The sequence below is a fragment of the Pyrgilauda ruficollis genome, unplaced genomic scaffold (genome assembly GCF_017590135.1).
Source record: "Pyrgilauda ruficollis isolate IOZ18807 unplaced genomic scaffold, ASM1759013v1 scaffold196, whole genome shotgun sequence".
Taxonomy (NCBI): domain Eukaryota; kingdom Metazoa; phylum Chordata; class Aves; order Passeriformes; family Passeridae; genus Pyrgilauda; species Pyrgilauda ruficollis.
This window is the reverse complement of record NW_024518762.1, coordinates 966,781-991,870: the sequence shown is the minus strand read 5'-3', so window position 1 is coordinate 991,870 and position 25,090 is coordinate 966,781. Positions and strand designations below refer to the sequence as shown.

Below are 25,090 nucleotides of genomic sequence, written 5' to 3'. Positions count from 1 at the left end.
TTTGGAACTAACCTTGCAAGTTTGCAGTGGTTGATTTTAAATTTCTGTGTTAGTACACATTTTTGACGGTCCAAAACGTAAAAATAGCCATGTAGAATGCTTGTGTTCTGTGCTGTTGTTCCAAATACCTAACTAAGTAGCCTTTACTAGTTACAACTATAGTTTCTCTACTAATGACAGGAGACATGCATACAGAAGTCTTCACAGGAAGGGGTGGATGCATGTCATGCATTGGTGCTTGGTTACTTTGCCTTTGGAATTACACAATTAGGGCCTGCCACATTAATTTCTGAAAGTCATCCCCCTGGGTGAATACAAAAGGCCCTTGAAAATTGAGTATTTCAAAAAACAGACTGTCTGTAAGCAGTGTTAACTGTGTGCTATGGAGCACTGGATCTCCTCATTCCTGTTATTCAGACCACAAACAAGAAGTAGTATTACTCTGCTGCTGTTCCTGTTCAAGACAGTAATCTTTGAAGCAATACCTTTCAGACACTGCTGCCTGCACTTTTCTAAATGGTTGATGTTGTGAAATTCTGCTTTCTTATCTGCCAGATGTGGGAGAGGTATTCTAATGATTAAAGTCCATTTCCCATGCAGGAAAATACACCCAACGATCTTCATGGGCTCAAGCATCCTCTTCCATACCTTCTTCATCTGTAGGAAACCACTAGGTGGCAAGCTGGACAACAGGATTTCACATCCACAGCTCAAGAGTCCACTGAGCTTTTGTCACCAAGCTGATTCAGTGCAGAGATCACACACACGAGTGAACAGCTGGTTCAAGCTAAGCCAGTGTATAAAAATTATTTTGAAAAGTGTCATGTTTTGACATTAGCCACAGTGTCATGCTTTGCATAGAGCTGTAAACCTTCAATTGATCAATTCATCCCATAGATCAGGAATATGTTGTAATTCCTTTGATGTAGAATTTTGTTTAGACTTTCTACCATGTTCAATGGACTTTGAAAATTTACCTTCTCCTACTAGTAACTGATCTTTGTCATTTTATGCACCTTTTATTCTTGCTGTGATTGAGTAGTATCTGGGACTGCAGACCATGATGCTTATAAAATTATACTAGCACAGAATACTGTAGTGTGTGTCATCACAGGTTTATTATGACTACTTCTGTCCACTTTGGCTCTCCATAGAAAATCTGAAGTTAAAGTCTCAATGCCTTGAAAAATAAGGGTTAAGTGGCTGGAGTCAAACACCTGTAAATAGTACCTATAGTTTACAGTGAATAATGCAATTGAACAGTTCCACTTATCTTACCTAAAGAAACCTGTGATAAGACTGAAGTTCAGTTAGCTGGAGATAATAGTTTTTGGAGAATTATGTGAGAACTGCAGGATGGACTCTGACTGGTATTAGGACCAGTCCCACTGCTTCCTAAACAAAGATGTTTCTTTTTGAGCTAGTCCTTACTGTAAAGACAGATATTTTAGATAACAAAACCAAAGATGTACATACTAAATGCTTTCCTAAGTGAAAGAAGATTGAAAAAACACCCAAAAGATAATGGCAGTAATGCAGCTTTGTCAAGCCAACAGAATTACCTCTGAGTCTTTTATATCATGCATATCCAAACACATTTTCTCAAAATGGAGAGAAGGGTAAACTTTTAAAATATGACGTTTTAAAACAGCTAAACAGATAGGTAGTGCTTGACTTGAGCTGTTGCACTGACCTTCCAGCTCTCTTCCTCTCTTAAGCAGTCTGATGCTAATGGAGAAGGAACATGTACAGATGAAGTGAGGATTGAGCAGAAGATACTATGTTATACCATCAGTATGGCAAGCCTTAATGGACTGTGCTGGGTTCCTATGTACAGAAATGGTCCTGGTAATATAAGATTTTGACAATGTGGCACTATGGCAGCAGTATATTTAGAGGAAAAGAGTAAATCAGCTCTCTTCAACTATCCAATCTCGTAATTGAATACAAACAAAACTACAAAGTAATTTTCTGTCTGTTTTTTGAGCAGGGGAGTTTGAAGTTGTACATTCAATCAAGCAATCTGAAGAATCTCAGCAAAATGTCAAAACCAAGGATAAACTTGAAACATCAGCTGAAGATTTGACAGTCAAAGGAACAAGGCTGGAAGTTCAGCAGAAGTTAAAATCCAGGAGTTTATCTTGTGCTCATCTATTAAAACCAAAAATTTCTTCTAGCATGGCAAAAATCCGCAATTATAATATTAAAGACTGATTTCTATGTTGTCAGCATGTTGTAGGTTGACACTTGCTATTAACTTACTTTAACATCTCCACATCAGGTCTAATTATCAGCCTCAGTTTTGTATGTCAGGTTGAGATATCTGCAGCCAGAAGAGAGAACAAATACCCTGTTTCATATAGTGAAGCCTAAAATAAAGGGTTAATCTGTGCACATTATGAGGTTACAGTCTTCACTGTTAATACTGATTTATTTTAATTATATATGTTAAGATTTTCTTGCGTCATGGATTTAGAAATGCTCAGTTAAAACATAGGCAAAGCCTTGTGCCTTCAGGCAGGACTTGCAGGACTCCAGCAGATGTTTTGTTGAGAAACTGTAGATGTGATTTAAGCTTAGAAGTGGGATGCCTCAACCTACTTGTCTTCTAAATAACAATGCAACCGTTAATCCTGTGCAGCTATCTTTCTACTTGATAGAAAGGGGTTTAAAAAGATTGCATCTGAGTCTGTCTTATTTCTCATCTTCTGTAGCTCTTTCGACTTGTTCAGAGAGCATGAAAGAATATAAAATTAAATTTCTATGGTCACACCAGTGATTGTATTTTCCCTTGACAAGAGATTGTATGGACTTCAAAGCAGTGAGAAACACTGCTACAATGTTAGAACCATATATTCATAATAATAGAGACATGATGGAAGAAGTAAGTCTTAAAACAGATGAAACTAAAAGAAAACTTGAACAAGTTGTGATGTAAGAAAGGCTAGCTATGTAGTAATGATCGTGCCAGGACACTAATAAAAGTAATCAGTGTATTTTTGTAGCATTTCCAATAATGCTGACCTGTCCTGAGATATTACAGAGATGAACTTTCCTATAAGTAAAGGAAATGCACATGAAAAATTCAATAAAAAACTTCTAATTGTGGGGATGGTCAAGCACTGGAACAGATTGCCCGGAGGAGTTATGGAGTCTCTGGCTATGGAGATACTCAAAACCCAACTGGACGTGGGCCTGGCCAGACTGTTCCAGCTGACCCTGGAGCTGAGGGCTTGGACTAAGTGATGTCAAGAGGTACCTTCCAATCTAAGAGATTCTGTGATTCTGCAAGTGGTATCACTGAAGTGAATAATACTTACCAGTTGCTGCTAAATATATAAAATCTAAAAAGATTAAACGAAGGAAGAGAGCTACTTATCCATGAGTGTCTTATTTTTGTGGAGCGTTTTTTTTATAGAAATGCTTGCCTGATACTCTTTGCAAAGACGTGTTCTCTTCAGCACCTGACAGAGTGGTAGTAATCCATTTGAGAATTTGAGTAATTATTTTGTACTACCTGCTGAAAATATTTTGCTTTCGTGTAAATGTGCAATGATATTATAATCAGATGCTAAATCTGCAAGAAATTTCATGAGATGTTCCTAAGCCAATGTAAGGCCTGAGAGACCTTGTGAGCTTCTTTCTAAACATTTTCATTACTTGAAAATCCTGTCATTTGATTCAACATTGTTCATGAGCCAGGACAACATGATGCACTCCCTTGAACCAGGCCCTGAATGAGTTCTTTCTGTAGCACAAAGCATAGTGGTTTCTAACAACTACAGGAATTTTGGCCCAGATCACACCAGTTAAAGCACTCACTGGTTACTTCTAGAACTCTGTGTGTAAATTCCAGATTTTATAATAGCTGTAGATCATCGTGAAAATTTTTTTGTTATTTATATGTTTAATATTGACCTATGGAGATTCACAGTAGTTCGGTGGTATGAGATTCTGTGCATGTGTTAAAAGCAGCATAAAAGAGCAGTTTGTTCCATGATATTTGTAATACTGCATCTGAACGTGGAAAACATTTCTCTTTATTCCTTACACTGTGGGTGTAAGCTGATGGGCTGCAGACTTCAGAAATGCCTTTGTGTAGGTTTGTATGCAGGTTTCTATGGCTTTTTTTTTTTTGTTTGCTTTTTTGGGGGGTTTTTTTGTGGTTTATTGGTGTGGTGTCCCACTTACTCCCCCTCCCATGTCAACTGGCGTGCCTGTTCATGCAGACCTCTTGCCAGTAACGCAGCTTTAATTTATTCAGTTTCCCTGAGAAACAGGTTTCCTTAAGTCAACTGCAGGTAAGAAAAGATGATATCTGGGTTGTTTAATTTTATTTTACTTGTGGTAGAAAAAAAAGTAGTTCAGTTATTGTACATTTGTTTCAGAGTACTTCTGAGTACATAGTGTGTAAGTATGAAAATTAAGAAAATTTGCATGATAATAATATGGACAATAATATTTGCAATAAATAAATAATATTGCTTGGGTCGGTTGTGTTAAGGATGTACTAAATACAGCAGGAAAATCCTCATGCATTTCTCTTATGACCAAAATATTTAACAAACTGGGCAGTGATTTCTAAGAAGCAGATTAGAAGAGTGGCAGCAAGGTACTACTGTGGATACTATTGAATTGTACAAAGAAAGAAATTCCTACAAAGAAGATAATTCAGGCAGGTCACAGAGTACTGAAAAGGTAAAAGAGGACATTATTTATTGTTGTCCTTATCAAAGGGTTAAAAACCTGTTATGTTGAGGACTACATAGATAAAGGCAAAAAGTCTGCCCGGAGAAGGTCTCAGTGGAGCTGCATTGCGAAGCGGCAGTGCCAGCGCCACCCGGGAGCGGGGCCTCTGCCCACAGAGCCAGGAAGGAGAGACAAGGCGGGGGACTTTCTTGCATCCCCGTGTTCAAGCCCACATTTGCCGACCGAAAGGCTTTTTTGTTTCGGAGAGGCAGTCGTAGGCAATACAGAAGGAAATTCAGATTCGTTACTGTTCGGGTTTAACTAAAGGAGTGCAAGTTACAGGAAAAGTGGATGAGAGGTGCCCGCACGCACAGCGATCCGCCCCGTTCCGGTGGGAAGGGGGGCGTAGCAGGGGCACGGCGGGGAGGGAACCTCTGACGCCCGCCCCCCGCCTCCGGACTCGCTCTCCTGCCGCCAGTCAGGGCGGCGCGACGGGCCCGGGCACGGGGCAGCGCATCCCTGGCCGGCGTGCCTGGTGCCCTGTGGTAACCCCGGGACCGCGCTCCGCCGGGGTGAACGACCGCCGCCGCCGGAGAGCGACGGGCGCTGCTCGCTCTGCCGGCGGCCCCAGCCGCCCCCCAGCCGTCACCACATCGCCTTATCGCTTAGCAACACCGCGCGGGCGCCGCGATTGGCAGGGCCGCGCCCCCGCCCACGGGCCCCCGCCTTCACATTGGGTGCCGTCCCGGGATTGCGCGTCCGGCCCCGCGTCCTTTCCCTTTGTGCGCCACGGGTGCGCGCGGGCGCTGCGCGACCCGACCGCGCTTGGACCGGCGCCCGCCGAGCCCTCGCCTCAGTCGCCGAGCCACGGTGCCGGCACGGCGCGGTCGTACGCCCCACAGTGTACCTACCCGCGGGGAGGTGGGAGAGGGACACGACAAGGTCCGCGCCCACGGGGGGTCGGCGCTGCCCCGTCCCCGGCCGGGCCAGGCCAAAGCCAGGCAGCGCCTAGCCCTCTACGGCCTCCAGTACGGGGCGGGGCGCTGAGAGCTTGGCCCGGTGCCGCGGGCAAGGAGGCCCGCCTGTGTCCGCCCCGGCCTGGCCAGGGCCCCCTCCTCCCGTGGAGCGGCTCCGGCGGGCAGAGGTTGGCATCACCCCGGGTCTGACCGGGGCGGCCCTGCCCCGGCTCTCATTGGACTGCGGCGAGGCGTAAACTGTCAGCCCATGTGGCGTGGCCGCTGGAGGTGGCGACTGCTTAAATAGGAGTGGGAGCTAGAGGGAGATAGTGAGGAGAGCGCGGAGTATCGGCCGTGCGCAGCCCGGCACCCGCCGCCGCAGCGTCCACCCCGCAGCATCTCGATCCCGCACTGAGCTGACGACAGAGTCTTACCGACACGAAGCCATCCGTACTTGTGCAGGTATCGACGGAACAGCGGGTGCGGCGTGGTCAGGAGAGCGGCAGCTTCTGCTCCAGGCTCCGCGGGCCGCTGCGCCCCGCGGGTGCGCTGGGGAGGCTCCATCTTGCCCTCCACGCCGGGTGGGCGATGAGGGTCCTTGGGCTCGGCGGGAGTCCGCGGGCTCGGTCCGCGCCACCGGCAGGTTCTGCTCCCCGGCCCTGGGGTCGCCGCGCCCTGTTGCTCCGGGCCGCAGCGCGGCCCAGCGCGGTCGTTCTGGGGAGAGTCCCCCACCTCAGCGGCTGGTTACCGCACCGCAGCCTCCCACCGCCCGGCAAGGTGGCTGCATTGTGGTGCTGGCGCTCGGCCATCTTGGCGGCGGGCGGGGACCCCTCTCAGCCGGGCCGGGCGGGATCGGGGGCGCGGCCGGGCCCCGCTGCCCGCAGTCCTCGCGCGCGCCCGGCGGCAGCGGCTGCGTGAGGGGCCGGGCGGGCCCGCGCTGCCGCAGCTCGGGCGCCGAGCACCGCACTGCCTCGGGCGGCGCCAGGGCCGCGCGGGCCGCTCTGCCCCGGCAGCGTCCTGCACGCCGTCCCGGGTTCGCGCGAAGGCACGGTCGTGGCGTGCTGAAGAAGCTTGTAGGAGAGGATATCGGCGCTCGATATTGGGAAGGGGGACTCGCCAACAGGTTCTGGGAATCCGTCTGAGGAAACGTGCTGTGTATATTGCTAAACTGTTCTTTCGCACTTCGGTATAAACCAGCGGCCAACACGAAATAGCCCGGTGATCGTACACCAGTATTGATTTGACGATGCGATTCTGTTAGGAATGTGATCATCTTCTCTCTTTGGTTGTTTTTGCACCTGTTTGGTTCTTATTCCACGTTCCTCCCCTGGCATACGGCCCTATAAGATACTGAATGCATATTGTCCTACCTAATAGCTTTATTTGGGTGCTTAAATTTAAACAGGCAGTATTAAGTGTGTGTAAGTTAACTGGCCTACTCTGTCAGACCACCTTTTGGGGGCTTTGGCGCATGTCTTGTCTTTAAAAATGGGAGAAGAAACCTTAAGCCACATGAGCAAAGGATTCAGCTTTTCCTGCAGCCTCTGTCCTTCTTGAAACAAAGTGGCAAGAATAATACATTGTGAAAGGCTGCATTTAGTGGGTGAATTCAGAGAATGAGGGCAGTTATGAACAGATATTTTACAAACGTGATATAGTCATACTGGGGACTTAGATTTTTATACAGGTAACTTCTGACCACTTGGGTATCAACCAAGCTGTGTTGATCCCATGAGTAAAGCCTAACTTACTATTTATCCAGTAACAGATTTGAACCAGATTGTATTTCCCCCTAAGCAGTGCTTTTTAAATATAAACACACTCTACTTTTTCATTTGTGTTGTGGTTGACAGGACAAATACTTAGCTGAAGCAGAGGCATTTGAAACGTCTTTGTTAAACTGAATCTGTAACATACAGATTGATGGTAGCCAAATGCTTTCAAAAGAATGAAAGCCAGACTGTGTTTGCCTCTATTCTGTGAATGGGGTTTTTGGAGGCAAGCATTATAGCTCTTCATAAGTGAAGTTTCTGTGTAAGGACAGTTTTTTATTACAAATTTTAGACATTATAGCCAGAGATTAGGAAACCTGGGTTGTGATGTAATCACACTGAAAAACAAAGAAAACAGTCCTTTTGTCAACATCTGTGCTGAGGAAAACTATGGAGGAGTGATGAGTGTCTCATTTTACAATAATGACGGATCCAGAAAAGATGAAGATTTGGACTGTCTAGAAACAATAGCAGAGCTGATTTTAAGGATTCTGTCCCACCATGATGATAGCTATCAAAATAACAGCGAAATAAATGTTTTGATCCTGTCTAGGAAAAGGAAACATGCATCAGGCAAATCAAGATTTGGGTTTTGATTGTCATTTCTTTGCAAACAGCTGTTTCTCCCTCCCTCTCCCCTTCCTTTCTTCACCAAACCCAAGGTGAGCAAGTTACAGCAGAATAAGTTTATGTTCAGTGGTTGGCAAGTCAGGTGTGAATGGGCAAAGGCATCAAATTTTACCTTCACTTTGTTTGTGGTTTGATTTTGGATTTTTTGGCTTTTCTTTCCCTCTATAAGTTTATATGTTTAATGGTCAGAGGGTTATTTCCATAGGGAAACAGTAGATAAAAGTATTGTAAAAAAAGTTGTATAGCTGTGAGGGATGGTAGAAAATGATGGTTAATAATTTTTAGATTAATTTTTGGTGCCAAATTAGTGAGGGACTGGAAAAAGAAATGTTTTAAATGCAATGGAAAACAGTATTTCAAGCTACTTAAGAGTAGCTTTGATACCAGAAGGGATTGTTAGTTATTACTAGTCACAAACTGAATGAGTCAGCAACACAATAGAATTGCTAAAAAATATTGTGCAAATCCAGCAAGATGGTAGTTTAGGCTTAACTGAGGTGTCTGCTGCACTGATGCACTGATACTTCGGCAGAGGAAGGGAAGGTTGGCTCTGGTGTGTTTGCTTCTCTCCACTCAATTAAAAACTCTAGCTGTCTGAGGAAAATTCACACAACTCAATTTAAGCAAAAGCATAGGATAAACTGAGGGAGAAGAATGTTAGATGTCTGGTTGGATTCAGAAAATACAGCCTTAAGAAACAGAAGACTCCTGTTTGTCCCTCTTTATCTTCTTTGTCTCCTGTTTGGACCTGTTGCTTTTGAACACTTCACTCATCAGAGGTAGTAGGAGCAGTCTGTTTGTATGTTTTCTGTAGTCCAGTCTCCTTTAAAACATCTGTAGAAATAAATGTTCTTTCTTGATCTGTGCTATGCCCTATATCTGAAAATCCGTCAATGTACTGTGTTAGTGTGTGTAGTCAAAAAATGCTCTATGGAAAACAAGTCTCTAATAAAGTAAAATAATAATGCAATACACCATTTGGGGGCAAAGTCAATCAACTTTAAAATGGTTTACCTGCTTACTATCTGTCAAGGAAGACTGAAAACATTGTTGGTAGCTGTAACAACTACTATACTCACTGTTTAATCAGGGATGGCTTAATTTTCATGACTTTTCTTCTGATCACTCTTCCAACAGCAGATCCTCTCGGCTGTCTGCTGCTTAATCCATAATTTGTATTTTATCTTAGATGTATGCATTTGGAGCTCTTTGTGGCAAGTCTAAATCTTTCTGGTTCTTTGTGTATTAAAATATTTTAGTTTGTGGCACTTCTTACCCGAGTGAAAATTATCTTCTTGGCTCTTATTCTTCTAATTTTGATTACTGCAGCAGCTTTTTCTCCACCTTTGACATAGTCTTGCTCAACTACATTCATAACAAGTTGGCAAAAATTGTTTTGTTGATGAATTTCATTCCTTCACTGTCTGACAGGAATGTTTTGTTGATTGGTTTTACCTGGATAGAGTTTTTCTGATACTCCAGGGAAAGACATGTGGGATGAGAAGGAACAATCAAATAGGTCATGTTTCAGTCCCCTGAAACAGAAATTATATTTCTTTCCCTAGAGATCATCACCCAAAGAGCTGAGGTATAAAACTGAGTCATACTTAAATTATCATTTTTGTATCTCATATCTTAAGCTTAAATAGTATAGTTTGTGCTCAAGATCTCTTTTTCCCTGCCCCAGCACAGAAATGCTGGAAGTGTAGTAGACTTGTGGCCCTTGTTTGGTTTTTACAGGTACAGTGGTGAAGCCAGTAATAAAACAGGATTACTAGTTTTGTGTGAGTGGAAAAGCTCTTCAGCTCTGAGTGGACTGGGCCTATTAGTACCAACATAAGTTTTGGGAACTAGTCTCTCAGTAAGGGTCTTGCTCAGTTTGGCCCTTAATGTTTCTTTTTTTTAAATGAACAAGAGTGGAATAGACCTTCTGTTGTTTGGGTGTTTGGCACAAGACCTAGAAATCCAAGATGTCCTTGTGGGAGTGCTTCTGTTTCTGCTCCCAGAAGGAATGGACTGGGTGAAGTAATCATCTCCTCTGCTTCAGTGTTAGGTATTGCATAATTCCACAGTTACTCCACAGATCTGAATCAAGATTACTGCTGAAGGAAAGAAGGGTGAAAGAAATCAGGCAGCCTCTGTGGTGTTACGTTCTGGCAGAGCTGCACCTCAGCTGTGCAGAGGATCTGCTTTCCTTCTGCACAGCCCAGCAACCTCATGCAGCTACGGGAAAGTGTCGTCTTGCCTGAGCAGTGTAGTCTGTGAATGGAACAGGGGCCTGTTTCTTGCTCAAAAGTATCAGGAAGTCTCAAAAGAGGCTGCAAAACAATGCCCAAATGAAACATCTTGGGTTGGAAAAACAGCCACTAAGCACTCCTCAGAGAGTAACCATTAGTGCTGTATTTTGGAGAAGATGATCAAGCACCAGCAGAACTTAAGCAATGGGCCTGCATGCCACTATGTAGCATAATACCTGATGGAAGTCAAACTTCAGGTCTTTTGTAATAAACCTTTTCCTTCAAAGCTATTAAGGCAGACTTGTAGTTGTTTGAATGCCTAGTTTCCTTTGTGTTTTTTACTTGTTTAAAATCCCACACATTAAAGAATATTTTGCCCCTGCTTACCAGAAGGATTATTTAAGGAAGTACTGTGAATGCTTACTTTCTCTTTGGTTCCTGCAGCTGTACTTCTAGTTATTTTCATATTTTAAAAAACTCCCACCATATATATGGGTATTTCCCCTACTCCTTTAACTTGTCTACTTAGGATCTAAAATTATAATTTGAATTTAACTGAAACATCAAGTTAACTTGCCTCCTCTCTACTTAGTTGTTAATATATTTTTTACTGTAGTAGAAGGTAGAGGAGTGTAGTATACGAGCTATCATTTGGTGCTGTGGTCTGATACAGGTGTCCTGCGGTGCTACGTTATGCAGCATGATGCTCTCCTGTGGTATTTGAGATTGGGGTCTTGAATGCAAATTTCTTGGGACAGCAGCTGTTGGTTTTCATCCTGTCTGTATTCCAGATCTGTTCTGCTAAAGCATATCTTAAAGCATCACCCTCTATCGTATAGTCAGTACCACATTCACAGTTCTTTAAACATGTGGCAGTGCAGGGTCCAGTTAGGAAACACTTTAGATGTAACACTTAATTCTTTGGTTTAAGCATTTAAAATGGTGCTGAATTGTACTGTAATCTTTGTGCTTTGTGTGGGTTTTCTCCTCTGTGTGTGTGTGAGGGATTTGTTTGGTTTTTTGTTGGTTGTTAGGTTTGGTTTGGGTTTTTAGTCAGGTTTTTGTTTGCTCAGAGTTAATGGCGGAGGGTTGTGTTACTTACTTGGAGGGTGGTTTTGTGCAATCTTGTAGTTTGTTTGTTTGGGATTTCTTTTTTTTTTTTCCACATCCAACAAATCTTTTGATTATCGATTCTTGAGTTAGCATTTAACTTTGGAATGATTGTAGAACTTGTTTTGCTACCTGTTAGGTTTGCCTTGTAATTATGTATTTTACTATGTGTATTTCATAATTTCTCCACCCACCTCTGCTCCAGCATGTTAATCTTTCTTCTCTGCTGACTTCACAGAGACTCTGCATTTAGTAGAAGTAGACTTACTTATTTTCTGGTTGTCATACAGAAACTGGTGGTTCTCAGAGCCTGATGTTCCTTCAGGATCGTTTTTTTCATCCTTATCAACCCCACGGGTCTTATGGTCCATTTGATTAGTTGGGATATCTTTTTTCTTTTTTTTTTTTTTTTTTAATAGTAGAGACTCCATGGGCTGTTCCTGTGTGGGTGTTCCTGCAAATATGCTTGTTTGTCACAACATGTCAGGAAGACAAGACACATATACTTTCCTCTGTATGAAATCTTACTAGCCTTACTGCTTTGTGGATCTCAGCAACAGGGAGAAGTTAAGAGATGGAGGACGTGGTGATTGCAGGCATTGCAGGAAGGCTGCCAGAATCTGAGAACTTGCAAGAGTTTTGGGAGAACCTGCTTAATGGAGTTGATATGGTCACAGAGGATGATCGGAGGTGGAAACCAGGTGAGTGCTTATTGTCCCTTCTTTTGGAGCCCTGAGTTCTGAGTGTTTTAGAGGAATTGTCTTATGAAAAGAGAATTTATGAGATCAAAATCCTTCCAGACCTGAATTAACTGCTGATAAATTATCAAGAAATTCAGTAACAGAATACTTTTATGAAGTGATTTGCAGAAGTCAAAAGCAGCTTTCCTTTTTCTTCTAAATGGTGACTGACTGGAACCACCATTTAGACTATATGTGCTTGGTACAACTTGCCAAAGTAAAAATGGTTAAACTAGATAGATGTCCTTTGCTGCTATATCTAGGAGAGTCCTAAAAATTACAATTGTTTTTGCTAATGCAGCATTCTCATTCCCAGATGAGGTAGGTCAGTAGATACTCATGCAGCCCTCTGGGTACTGCACAGGGAGTGAGGTTTCATGTGTAATTGAAAATCAGTGTGGTCATTCTGTTCATTCTGTACTCTGTCTCAGCTTGTAGCTTCTTCACCATTTATGTATTTTGGGACTCAATGTCAAATTTTTCTTCACAGGAATCTATGGACTGCCCAAGAGAAATGGAAAGCTCAAGGACCTAAGCAAATTTGATGCATCTTTTTTTGGGGTTCACCCCAAACAAGCTAATACAATGGATCCTCAACTTCGCTTGCTGTTGGAAGTTTCTTATGAAGCTATTTTGGATGGAGGTAAGTGGACTGAAGAGGAAGAATTAAGCTGTATTGTCTCTGTGTAACTGGTGTAGACATGCAGTTGTGTGATGAGAACTCTAACAAGGGAAAGACATCACATTAGAGAGGAGACCCAAGACATATATATATATAGGGTTACCAGATCCCAGTATAAGGGTTGGAACAAAGCTGTTGTCTCTGGAATGCAAAGAAATCAGTGCTGACTGCTAGAAATCTGTACCTGCATCATATGGTACTACCACAAATCAGTATGATAGAATAATTTCAACAGGCAGTGGTTCTAGAACTTGTCTATGTTTTGCTCTACCCTAACATTCCATAACAATTCCTTTGTAAAGGGAAAAGAAGGATGACTTGATTATAATTCTCATGCGTGGTCTAAAAGAATGAAGATGACCTGATGTATTCCTGTCTATTGGCCAGATTCTTGGAAAACCCATAGCATTTGATCTGTTTCTAAAGGTTTTCCTAGGAAGTGTGCTTTCAGAAATAGCAGCCTCTCTCTTCTATCACTGCCAGTGTTTTGAGATTTTGAGTTACTTATCCACCGAGCCAAGAAGTTTATTCTACGTGTTAATCAGTTTCATGTCAGAACATAAGCAGATGGGGAAAAAGTTGGAACCACCTCACTAGTACTAGATACAAATTGAAAGAGGACAAATTTAGGTTAGATATGAGGAAAAAATTCTTTACTGTTAGGGTGATGAGGTATTGGAACAGGTTGTCCAGGGAGGCTGCGGATGCCCAGTCCTGGCAGTGTTCAAGGCCAGGTTGGGTAGGGTCTTGAGCAGTCCGGTATAGTGTAAGATGTCCCTGCCTGTGGCAGTGGGGGTGGGACTAGATGATCTTTTAAGGTTTCTTCCAACACTTAACATTCTGTGACTTACTGAAATGAGCTTTTGGTTCTCTGCTTCTAAGCCTCTGTCTGGAGATTGAATATTTGTCTTTAGGACGCCTTAAGCACAGAGAAGAAACAGCAGAGGTTTCTGACAGTTGACCTTGCTATGTGGTTTTTTTAGAGCAAAGTTGTTTCTTGTTCGGTTGTTGGCAGTTTTTATACTTAAGAATTTTCATTTCTATCTTGTACTCCAGATCTTGGCTGGAGATACATTGATGTGCTCACGTGACGTTTCATGTGCTGTGATTTTTCTCCCACTCAGTCTGCTCCTTTTCTCTCTACTGGAAGTCAACTGTTAGCTTCTCCGGTCTGCATGTGTACATTTCGTAGTCCATGCACTTTTTTACACAAGACTAGCAATGCCCAGCTAGGCTGAAAAGCTTTGTCAGGGCAAAGTCTGGCCAAAAGCCAATACCAAACTTCTGATGGACTCTGAAGTAAGACATGTAAGGTCTGCAGTTGAAACAGTTAAAAGGTTAGTAAAGGTAAGGGAACAATACTGCAGGCCTGCCAGAAAGGAGCAATAAATAGTTTTTGGTGAGCTTGTGCCAGTGTGCCTGATATCTCTCCAGTTTGCCCTTCATTTTGTTTACTATAATCTACCTTCCATAGGTATTAATCCAGGCGCCCTCCGTGGCACAGACACAGGTGTATGGGTTGGTGCCAGTGGGTCAGAAGCTGGTGAAGCCCTTAGCCAAGATCCAGAAGAGCTTTTGGGATACAGTATGACTGGCTGTCAGCGTGCTATGCTTGCCAACAGGATTTCCTACTTCTATGACTTCAATGGTAAGTGTCCCCCAAACCTGTTGATGCTGGTCAGCAATTGCAATTTCAACATGATTGTACCACAGTTGCTGTAGAGGACCGGGATGAATATTATGGCACAGACCCCTTTTGGAACGAGAAAACAGCATGTAACTGTTCTTAGGAAGCATATGAGAAGTAAAAAATATATAGTTGACTGTATGATAGGACTCCCTGTAAGGCTTTATAACTCAGCTGCTGCTGCTGGGCATAGCTGGTGTTCATTTGAAAGATGGTGATGCCAGGAAGCCTTTATGGCCTTGAGACTGCTATTTGGTACCAAGATACGTGGAAGTCAGCTAGACCAGAGATAAGCTGCTACTGACTGTAGCAGTTGGCTTTTTTTGAGTAAAGTGGAAGAAGTAGGAGAGCCACAGAAATGATGCAATTGGCATGAGTGTGATTCAATCCATGATATTGAAGGGAATGGAGAGATGGTAGTTGATGAGATAATGAGAACAGAGATAATGGCAAAGGCAGTATCAGGAAGGACGAGGGATTTTTATTGACACGAATGGGTAATTAGGTGAGACTTGCCTGTAAAGCTGTGTTCTCTTTTTGATGGAGAGACAGAATTTTTAAAAATGCCCTTTAATCAAATCTGTTAACAATTTTGTCCCATTTTTCTCATGCCTTACCTTCTAAGTAGGCAGAGATGGTGATTCTAGCCTCCCATTGCATCAGGTTTATGTGCTATGTTCTGAAGCAACTCTTATTTAACATTGTTTTTAATATGTTTCTTGTAATTCCATCCTGTATTCTTCGGAGAAGAATCTAGGAAATTAAGGTTGTTTTTCCTTATGTTTCTGAAGGACCAAGCCTAACTGTTGACACAGCCTGCTCCTCTAGTCTTGTTGCTCTGGAAAACGCTTATAAGGCAATTCGGCATGGGCAGTGCAGCACAGCCCTTGTAGGCGGGGTCAACCTCCTGCTGAAACCCAACACATCTGTGCAGTTCATGAAACTGGGCCTGCTTAGTCGTGATGGTGCCTGCAAGGCTTTTGATGTTTCAGGTAAGGCATTAGTATAAAAGCTTACATTGTATGAGAGTACCTTACCGAACAGCCTGTGACCAGCTACTCTTTCAATACAGCAAAGAGCTAACCTTGTAGTTGTTCCAATATGCACTGTTTGGGCCATACCCTGTTCTATGTTGCATCCTCCATTGAACCTGGAAAACTAACTGTGAGGAAGAAACTGATGCCATATGGTTCATCCCTCTGCCTTGGGGGAGAAAAATTAGCTGACTCTTGATGGAAAATTTCTGTTGTGAAATTTGTCATGGGCACTGTGTCTTTCTAGGTCATGACATTTTTCTTTAAAAGAAATAGATATGTCAAATTCTCAAAACAGTCTATTATAAGCAGTAATCTTCCTGCATGGTGTTTGGCAACATTCTACAAAGCTGAGCAGAAGTCATGACTTGTTCTCTCTCTGCTTCAGGAGATGGATATTGTCGCTCTGAAGCTGCTGTTGTTGTTCTTTTGATGAAGAGATCTATGGCTAAGAGGATCTATGCCACAATCGTAAATGCTGGAGTTAACACTGATGGCTTTAAGGAGCAAGGTAGGTCTTGAGCTGCTGAAAAGTGAGATACCTACAGAACTGTTCAGTCTAGAGTCTTTGCCATAAAAGTGGTCTATTGTAGGGTTCTTTAGATGTATTAGAATGGTTTTTTTTTGTTTGGGATTTTGATTTTTTTTTGTTTTCATTTTCTGGTTTTGATAATGCAAAGTTCAGGACCCTGTTTTGTAAATAACTTAAAGGAGAAAAGTGGTGATTTGTACTGAAGTAACAGCAGTGTTCTCTTGCTAGTTTAGCATTCCTCAGGACATCTCTGCAGTAACTTCTGCAGTGATGGTAGAAATGTAGGTATAGTATTATAACTATAAAGCTCTTACCCTACTGTTGTCCAGGTTTTCCTGCTCTCCAGTTGTGGTGACACAAAGCTTCACATGTTTTACTTAACCTAGACAGCTAGTATTCTGTTAACCAGTATCTTTCCACCCTAGTCTAACTCATGGCTTTAGATTTATTTCTGCTTCCTCTGCTCTTCTTACAAAGAGCCTGAGAGTTTGGTGCTAAGGACATGGTGGAAAGGTCTTCAGTTTGGTGTTTTGGGGAGGGACCTGGCAGCCCAAAGCAAATGAAAGGATGCTAAAATCAGAACAGGAAGCACCTGATGGGAGAGTGGAATTGATGGCAATTTTGATCCTAGGTGTGACATTCCCATCTGGAGAGATGCAGGAGAAGTTGATCAGGTCTTTGTACAGGGAAAGTGGTGTCAAACCTGAAGAAGTGGAGTATATTGAAGCTCATGGGACAGGCACCAAGGTCAGCATGGTCCCTTAGGGGCTGTTTTCTTCCCTTGCATTTCTTGCCACACTTTCCATTAAATTATTCTTTGTTTTACTGAAGTAAAATCCTTTTGCTTTCTATCAGTTAGTAGAGTATATTCTGCTTCACTACTTTTGGACTTTGCCCAAACACCATAATCTTTCAGATTTCTCTTGGGGTGTGTTTTGGAAATGCTGGCTAATAGCCATTCTGATTCTCTTCATACTAGGTTGGAGATCCACAGGAAGTAAACAGCATTACAGGTATCTTCTGTGACTGTAAGCGGGAGCCACTGTTGATCGGATCAACCAAGTCAAATATGGGTCATCCAGAGCCTGCCTCAGGGCTTGCTGCATTAGCCAAGGTAACAGGAGGCTTGAGAAGGAAAATTTGGGATGGTGGGTAACACCAGTGTGTGGGGTTTTGTTTGTTTGGTTTAGGGAAAATCTGCATTGATTTGGGGTAAAATGTTCACTGATAGTTATAAGAACTCAGGTGTTTCTCATTAACTACTTCCCTCACATGTGAATACTTTTAAAAGCTCAGGTGGCCATCCTGCAAACCACCAAATGCTCAGGTGGTCCTCTGCTGTGCTCACATGCACTTCAGTTCCTGCTTCCTACTGAATTCTGTAGGAGCATTCAGAATGAAGGCTTTGGGATCCTTTCGTTAATCTTTGTTGATTACTTTGTCAGTCCTTACACTGGGCTTTCCAACAGGACTCTGCTGCAAGTTGTTTGGGTTTGAGGCTGTCATGTAGAGGGATTTAGATGTTTGGAGTAGCTGACAGTGACCAAAGATGAGAGGCAGTGTGGGCTTTCAGTGCCAAAAGAGCAGCTGATCTTCTGGCTTTCTGTCAGGGATGTATCATCTCTTCCTCTTCTCTCTTAGGATGGCAGGAAGCCAGGTGAGTTCTCTGGGATGAGGCTACCAGCATGAATAACTGTCTGTCTTAACCAGCTTGCTAACTACTGCTGTAGGCAGACAGTCATCTATTGGCTCTGGCTGCTAAACTGCTTAGCAGAGAGCTAGCTAATGTTCACACTTGCTTGTAAGCCTATTACCATAGAACTGTGCAAACCAAAGTCACAAATACTGCCACTGCTAGAATTTTAGACTCTTCAAAGTGGTTGCTTGTGACCCAAATACAAATCACTGTGTAGTAGCCTCACCTGCATGGCAATAGCAGTGTCCGTCTCTCTGTAGAGAAAAGTTTAGGGGTTTTTTAGTGCCTTTATTCCTGACTGACACTTTCTTCATAGAAAGAATGATAGCTTAGTCATAAAATAAGCTTCTTAATCCATATTGTGGTGTATGTAACAGTTTGTTTAGTGTGGTTCTGTGATCTGTCAGGACAGGATCATAACTTTGAGGTACTGTTGCCCCCACCTCCACATGAAACCCAGTGTTTCTTAGACAGTAACTGTCTCAGTATGTCTTCAGTTTGTGTAAGTGTTTTCTTCCAGAATTCCATCAAATGCTGTATGTGAGGCATCAGGAAATTGGATCTTGAAAGTATCAGATTTCAGACTTGAAGAGAATCCATTAATTATATGGATAGGTAGGAGTGAAACTATGGCTTGCCAAGGCCTCTTCAGTCAAATTCTGATGAGGAAGGGAAAACTCACCTGCATCTTTGAATTACTCAGCCTGTCTAATCACTTGCTTTGCAGCAAAGACAAAGCTTTTTGGTGGCACTGGTGGTATGCTCACTGTACTGTGCTCTCAAACCTAGATAGAAACCATAGCAAAGCTAAAGTACAAAATGTATCAGTGTAAAGCAGCAGCACATTCAAAGTGCATAGTATTGTAGGTGTAGGACAGTATGCCTGAAAATCCTTACACTACGGCTTTAAACATGTTGACCGTGAGTTGAAGTTGCATATTTATGTATGGGAACTGGTTGTTCTCCCAGGTAAGCTGCCATGTCTGATAGTCAACTTGAAAGAGCAGTTCCCAAGACAGCATGTCTCTCTGACCATTCTGGGGTGATGAAGGAGCTGTCAAACATAGAGCACACTGTTTGCAGCTGACCTTGTTGCCTGCAGTTTGCTGGGCTTGGTGTCATGAGCTGTACGTAGAGAGAAGCTACTGAGAGAAGGGAGCTCTTGCTTTTTTTGGCACAGATATTTTGTTCCTCACACTGTTTTAGTTCTGCCCAGTCTGCAGTTTCTGCTTTTTTGAATGAAGAAGACAAAAAATGGGTGTAAAGCAGCAAGCAGACTTCTTTACCAGTGCTTCAGCTTGATTCTTTTGCAGCAAAGCAAGAAATAGGAGCATTTTGTTCAATAAGGAAGAGGATTTGTGACTGTGTGTGACTGGGGATGGATGAAGTGGAATGTGATAATGGGATGGGATCTGAAAGGGGAAAAAGATGGTATGATAGCCTTAGTACCTAGGCTGCTTTTCCAGCAAGACTGCATGGCTTGCCAGTTAGAAAGAGACTGGAAGCTAAACTTTATGCTACTATGCTCAACTTCCCTGCTGACTTCCTGCATGGTCTGAAAATTTGCCTAGGTGATACAGTTGCTACCTCAGTAACATCAGTAATGCTATTGTTTGAAATGTCCCTTTATCCAAACATAGAGAACTGCTTCAGAATATGCTACATGGTCATTTGTAGTAAAATAATAACAAAAGAATGTCTCATGACAAACAGTGTGGAGCACAGAACACTCTGTTTTTTCTTTCAGGTCATTCTCTCTCTGGAACATGGGCTGTGGACTCCAAATCTTCATTTCAACACCCCAAATCCAGATATTCCTGCCTTACGAGATGGCTCCCTGGAGGTAGTTTGTAAACCAACACCAGTGAAAGGCGGCCTTATCGGTATCAACTCCTTTGGTTTTGGGGGTGCTAATGCTCATGTCATTCTGAGGCCAAATAAGAAAAAATGCCAACCTCTGGAGACTAGTAACATGCCAAGGCTGGTTCAGATTTCTGGCAGAACCCAGGAAGCTGTGGAAACACTAATTCAAGAGAGCAGAAAACATGGAGAATGCAGCCCATTTGTGAACCTGCTCAACGATATCTCTGCAGTTCCTGTGTCCTCCATGCCCTACAGGGGCTACACACTGGTTGGCACTGAAAGTGACATAAAAGAGATTCAGCAAGTTCAAGCATCTGGTAGACCACTCTGGTACATATGCTCAGGTAGGTGTGCAGTGAGTCCAGGCTTTTCTATTCCTCTTTAGATCTGGGGCTTGAGCAATTGTATTCTGTGCTCTAATGTTATTTTACTGTGTAGCATGAGGAAATATTTTGCAACACTGTGACATGTGTAGGAGTCTTGTGTTTTCTGTATTTTATCAAAGCCTTCCAACTTAACTGTCTTCTGATTATAGCAAAGCCCAGCAAATAACAAGCAGTGCCCAGTTTAAAGAATGTAAGAAATGTACAATGCTTTGCTCTTAGTTAGAATTCTTTAACTGCCAGAGGAATTGTTGCATCCACTCCTGTTTCAGAGTATTACTAAAAGCTCACTTTCTCCTTGCCTATCCTGCAGGCATGGGAACACAGTGGAAGGGCATGGGCCTGAGCCTTATGAAGTTGGATCTGTTTCGCCAGTCTATAATGCGTTCAGACGAGGCTTTGAAGAACACAGGCCTTAAGGTCTCAGACCTGCTGCTGCAAGCAAATGAGAACACTTTTGATGACACTGTTCATGCATTTGTTGGACTAGCTGCTATTCAGGCAAGACTCAGTGGGCTAGTGGAGGGGGTAGTGGACTCAATCTACATAAGCACCTTCTGCTAATGTGTCTGTTTTGCTGGTAACACTTTATACTGATTAATGGAAGCTTGTTTTGTGTAATCAGCAAGTGGCAGCTGCGGAAATACCTCTCTGAGAGGAGGGAGTGCATTGTGCCCTTGACAGTTTCGGGCTTTGCCACTTCCAAGTACATAACAAACTTTTTCATACAGATATTCTTAGCCTCACTGCTTTTTTCTTACAAGATGTTTGGACTAATATTGGTCTGAACTGATTTGCGTGTGTATCCGTGTGTATGTGTGGCACAGTTTAATGTCTTCTAAAATTTGTTCTGCAAATGAACTAAGTCAAGCTGAATGAAGCCTCTTCATGATTCTGAGTGTCAATTTGGTATTTATGGTTTCTTAATAAACTAGAGGCCAAGCTTTTAAAGTGATCTGGAAAGCTGGTCTTAGCCTCTTACTTTGTACAGACACATTCTTGGCAGCCTCCTGTTGTTGGAAATATTTTCTTAGTGGAAAATTACATTGTGAAGAGGCCCAGACAACACTGGAGTTGCATGATGATTCTTCGGATTGCTTTGAAAGGAGGATGGAGCTGTAGTTGTGGGGGAAAAAACAGCCTGACACCTGCTTACTCTGGCATGGAATCAGTAATTTACTTCTGCTTGCAGATTGCTCAGATTGATATGCTGAAGGCTGCAGGTCTGCATCCCGATGGGATTTTGGGCCACTCAGTGGGAGAACTAGCTTGTGGCTATGCAGACAACTCCTTAAGTCATGAAGAAGCCATTCTTGCTGCTTACTGGCGGGGACGATGCGTTAAAGAGGCTAAGTTGCCACCCGGAGGAATGGCTGCTGTTGGTAGGTACATCCTTACCAAAAGAGTGATACAGGAGTGTGCATCTGATCTCTGTTGTATGTCACTGGGATAAAATTGGTCTCTGAAACTATCATGTCTGTAAAATCTTGGCTACTGTTGCCTCTTCTTTGTTTTCTTCTCATGTAGAACAGGTTCTTAAATATTTAAGTGGATAAAATGGTAGTGATCTCTATCTGGAATACATCAGGATTTTGGTAACCATAGAAAATTTAAGTGGGAATGGAGAGATTTATTGTCAGGTGACCAATGACAGGCCTCATAAATAATACCTTGAAACAAGGTGAAAATGTAAAGCAGTGAGTTTTTTGGCTCTTGATATATATGTATCATACACACACAGATGTGTATATATATATGGTGGGGTTTTTTTGTAATTTTTTTCAAAAGGAGACTTCTGATTGTCTGTAGGAGTAATGAGATGTGAAAACAGTAAACCACTATGATGTAGTGGGCAGCTGGCTAGTGGAATTTACTACGGCCTAATAGCACTTGGGAATAAGCTTTCTCCTGAACAAGCTTTACTTTGTGTTTGTGTAAGTCATATAGTTTTGCACACTGTCAGGTAAAATTTTGGACCCAGCAGTTTTGCTTTGTTGTGTGACTTTATAGTGACTTACATGTTTAAAAGTAAATTATTGGTAGTGCCATTGTTCTTCTGTTTCTTATTGGACGCAGTGGTCAATTAAAACCTGAAACACTTTGGAGAAAAGTTGTTGCAGGAATAATGCAGTCTGTTGGATTAGAGCACTTGTTATAATCTCAGATTTCTTAATTTAGGTAATGTTGCAAAGGACTACCTACCTAATTTAGCTTTTTTCCCCCTTGAGATTAAATAAATGACACTCTTATCATAGAACTTGGAAATCTGCATATAGTATGTTTTTGATAATCTGATATTGAGTTCAGATTCTTCTTGTGACTTGTATCTGTGTAATGTACGACCAGATGCTTCATATTTAACCTGGCATGCCACTAGAGTTACTGATTTATATGGATATTTTGTGTCTCAGCAATCCAGGGGAGAGAACACATGGGCTTGGTTCCTCAAAACTAATGGCAACATGAAACTAAACAACCACTTCTGTAGCTTCTTTGAAAGTGTGGGGATTACCACCACCTCATTCATTAATAGGATGGTGCAAAGATTTGCCTTGGGTTCAGCTTAACTGTGATAAATGCCATGGTAAAACTCTGGGGTGAATATTCTTTGCCTTTGCAGAATTGCTTTGCTGGGGAGAGGGAGGTACCCATCAGTCTCTTGCAAGTAGTTCCCGATTTTGCAAAGTGCTGAATTGAGCACAGTGACTGTGCAGTTAAGATTTCTTCCTCTTATGAGGCTCATAACTAGAAACACTTCTGTTGTCCTGTGGTCTTCCTTCTGCAGGTCTGACATGGGAGGAGTGTAAACAACGCTGTCCTCCAAATGTGGTACCAGCCTGCCACAACTCTGAGGACACTGTCACTGTTTCGGGGCCTCTGGTGAGCATGGAACTGACACAGTGTGTGCTGGGATTGTGAGTAGGATCTGCAAAGTTCAAGTTTGAAGAAAGCATGAAGCTTACTTAGAGTTAGGCTGCTTGGAAAGGGAAGCTGGACTGAAGTGGTGGAGTGGACGTAATGTGTTGCATAAACTTACACACTCAAATAGTCTGTGAGACAAATTGGTATTAGTGCCTCAGTAAACTAGTAATAAAATCTCTTATATCCGTGGGCATAGAGAAGGATAAATTATAAGACTGAGAAGGGCAATAATCTCGTCGCTGCTGTGGCTCCCCTTAAATGGCAGCTGATGAAGAGTATGGAGGGACTACAGTGGCTTGTACAGATACCAAGTATTTTGTGAGCTTCTCTCTTAGTTCACTTATATTTCTCTTCTCAGGACCCTGTGAATGAGTTTGTAGCCAGACTGAAGAAAGAGGGTGTGTTTGCAAAGGAGGTGCGCAGTGCTGGCGTCGCATTTCACTCCCATTACATGGCATCCATTGCACCAGCACTACTCAGTGCTCTGAAAAAGGTAATATTGCCAATAGTGCCTTGTGTGGCTTCTGCTCTGACACCTAGGTCGCCTTGGTTATGTTGAGCTTAAGAGACTCCTTTTTTCAGAAGGAAGAAAATCTCTTGAAGAGCACGTAGGCCTCTGTGAGATGTAATGTTTGAAATCACTTGGCCTGGAGCAGGAGGGTGTCCTGAGCAATCGACCTGTGAAATGGAGGAGCTGCTTGCTTTTGCCTATCCTGCTGTTCTCTATGACTTGTAACTCTTTCTCCTGTCCTTGCTTGACTGACTGTAGGTCATTCCACGCCCTAAACCTCGCTCAGCACGATGGATCAGTACATCCATCCCTGAATCTCAGTGGCAAGGTGATCTGGCTAAGAATTCCTCTGCAGAGTACCATGTGAACAACCTTGTGAATCCAGTGCTGTTCCACGAAGGTCTGAAGCATATTCCAGAGAATGCTGTTGTAGTAGAGATTGCTCCACATGCTCTTTTACAGGTATTGTATTTGATTGTTTCAGTATGACACTATATTGATAGTATCCTGCTGTTACAAGGAGTTTGAGGGTCTGATGACTAGGGAAGACTGCAACTTTTTTTTTTTTTTTCCCCCAGTTCTGAGAGCATTTGCTTCCTTGAGTACTTCTGAGCTTTTCCCAGTTTTAATGTTTGGTTTTTTGTTTGTTTCTTTGTAGTTTTTTAGGGGGTGGTGTATGTTAATGTTAAAAAAAAAAAAAACTCCTAACACACTACCACTTCCTCACCCAGACGTTCACATTACTGCTCTATTTGTTCCTATGCACTTCAGATAACTGATAGCCAGATTTCTGAACTGCATAATGAGTAAGGAAAGCATTTCATTGTTTGGATCTAATGGAGAGTGTGTGCAAAAATTACAGTAGAGTGAGACACACAAAGATTTAACAGGCCTTCTCTATGAAAAATATCTTTTACCATCTGTACTCTGAATTTGGGTTGAGGTTTTGTCTTAAAACGTGGTGGATAGCAGTGATGTTTTCCCCTTTTCTCCTAGACCAAGTAGTCTGAGACCACAGGAGCTTACTTTCATTTTAAACTCCTTTTTCTAATGAGATCAGATCATTATTCTTTTCTCCCCGCCCTATAAAAATTGATTCTCGTGGAATTAGCTCTACAGTAGAGAATGCAGAACATGAGGTGCATTGGGAAATACTTGCTCCTCAGGCTCAGTGGTATGGTCTTGTCTCTGCCCCTTAATTCTCAAGGACTGGTCTTTTTTATTTGGTCAGTGGCATGCAAGAGGAGAAGTCTTAGGAAGAACAGTAGTTACTCATGATCAAGATTAATAGCTACACAGTGCTTCTGAGTTTTAATCCAGTCTATTTTTACTATGTCATGTTAGTCTTATGCTTTGAAAGTGACTTGAAGGGAGAATCAAGAGTACAGTTTTTAAATTGGGCATATATTTTTTTGATAGAGACTATATGCCTCATGTTGAAATCATTGAACAATTTTGGACTGTAATGCAAGTGACTAAGGCTTCATTGTCTGGGTTTGAAAGTATCCTGATTTTCTCTTCCATTCCTTTATTTTCTCATGTAAAGACCATGGGGTCAAATCGAAGAGAAGATAAAAATTGGGTCAGGTGTTCAGGGCTGAGTTTTTTGGTGTAGTAGCTTTTGCTTGAAAAATGCTCTCTTCAGA

The 25,090-nt window shown here is 42.6% G+C and overlaps 2 protein-coding genes across 8 annotated transcripts in view; both read left to right on the top strand.

The window, feature by feature from the left end:
* CCDC57 (coiled-coil domain containing 57) overlaps positions 1–3,374 on the top strand; it is a 34,448-nt gene extending 31,074 nt beyond the window's left edge. For all 7 annotated transcript variants that reach the window (XR_005954998.1, XM_041465997.1, XM_041465992.1 and 4 more), the window contains one exon: positions 1,991–3,374. Coding sequence is in view for 6 of the 7 variants with exons in the window: in XM_041465992.1 (XP_041321926.1) it covers positions 1,991–2,214 (224 nt within the window). In the remaining variant the exon portion in view is untranslated. The remainder of the gene's footprint in view (positions 1–1,990) is intronic.
* Positions 3,375–5,989: 2,615 nt separating this feature from the next.
* The window catches only part of FASN (fatty acid synthase), a 41,384-nt gene continuing 22,283 nt past the window's right edge, over positions 5,990–25,090 (top strand). The window contains exons 1-14 of the mRNA XM_041465954.1: positions 5,990–6,107; positions 11,949–12,095; positions 12,625–12,777; positions 14,291–14,464; positions 15,295–15,495; positions 15,926–16,048; positions 16,701–16,816; positions 17,049–17,183; positions 19,513–19,972; positions 20,325–20,512; positions 21,204–21,393; positions 22,797–22,891; positions 23,292–23,426; positions 23,703–23,906. Coding sequence (XP_041321888.1) covers positions 11,969–12,095; positions 12,625–12,777; positions 14,291–14,464; positions 15,295–15,495; positions 15,926–16,048; positions 16,701–16,816; positions 17,049–17,183; positions 19,513–19,972; positions 20,325–20,512; positions 21,204–21,393; positions 22,797–22,891; positions 23,292–23,426; positions 23,703–23,906 — 2,301 coding nt within the window. The 5' untranslated portion in view covers positions 5,990–6,107; positions 11,949–11,968. The remainder of the gene's footprint in view (positions 6,108–11,948; positions 12,096–12,624; positions 12,778–14,290; positions 14,465–15,294; positions 15,496–15,925; positions 16,049–16,700; positions 16,817–17,048; positions 17,184–19,512; positions 19,973–20,324; positions 20,513–21,203; positions 21,394–22,796; positions 22,892–23,291; positions 23,427–23,702; positions 23,907–25,090) is intronic.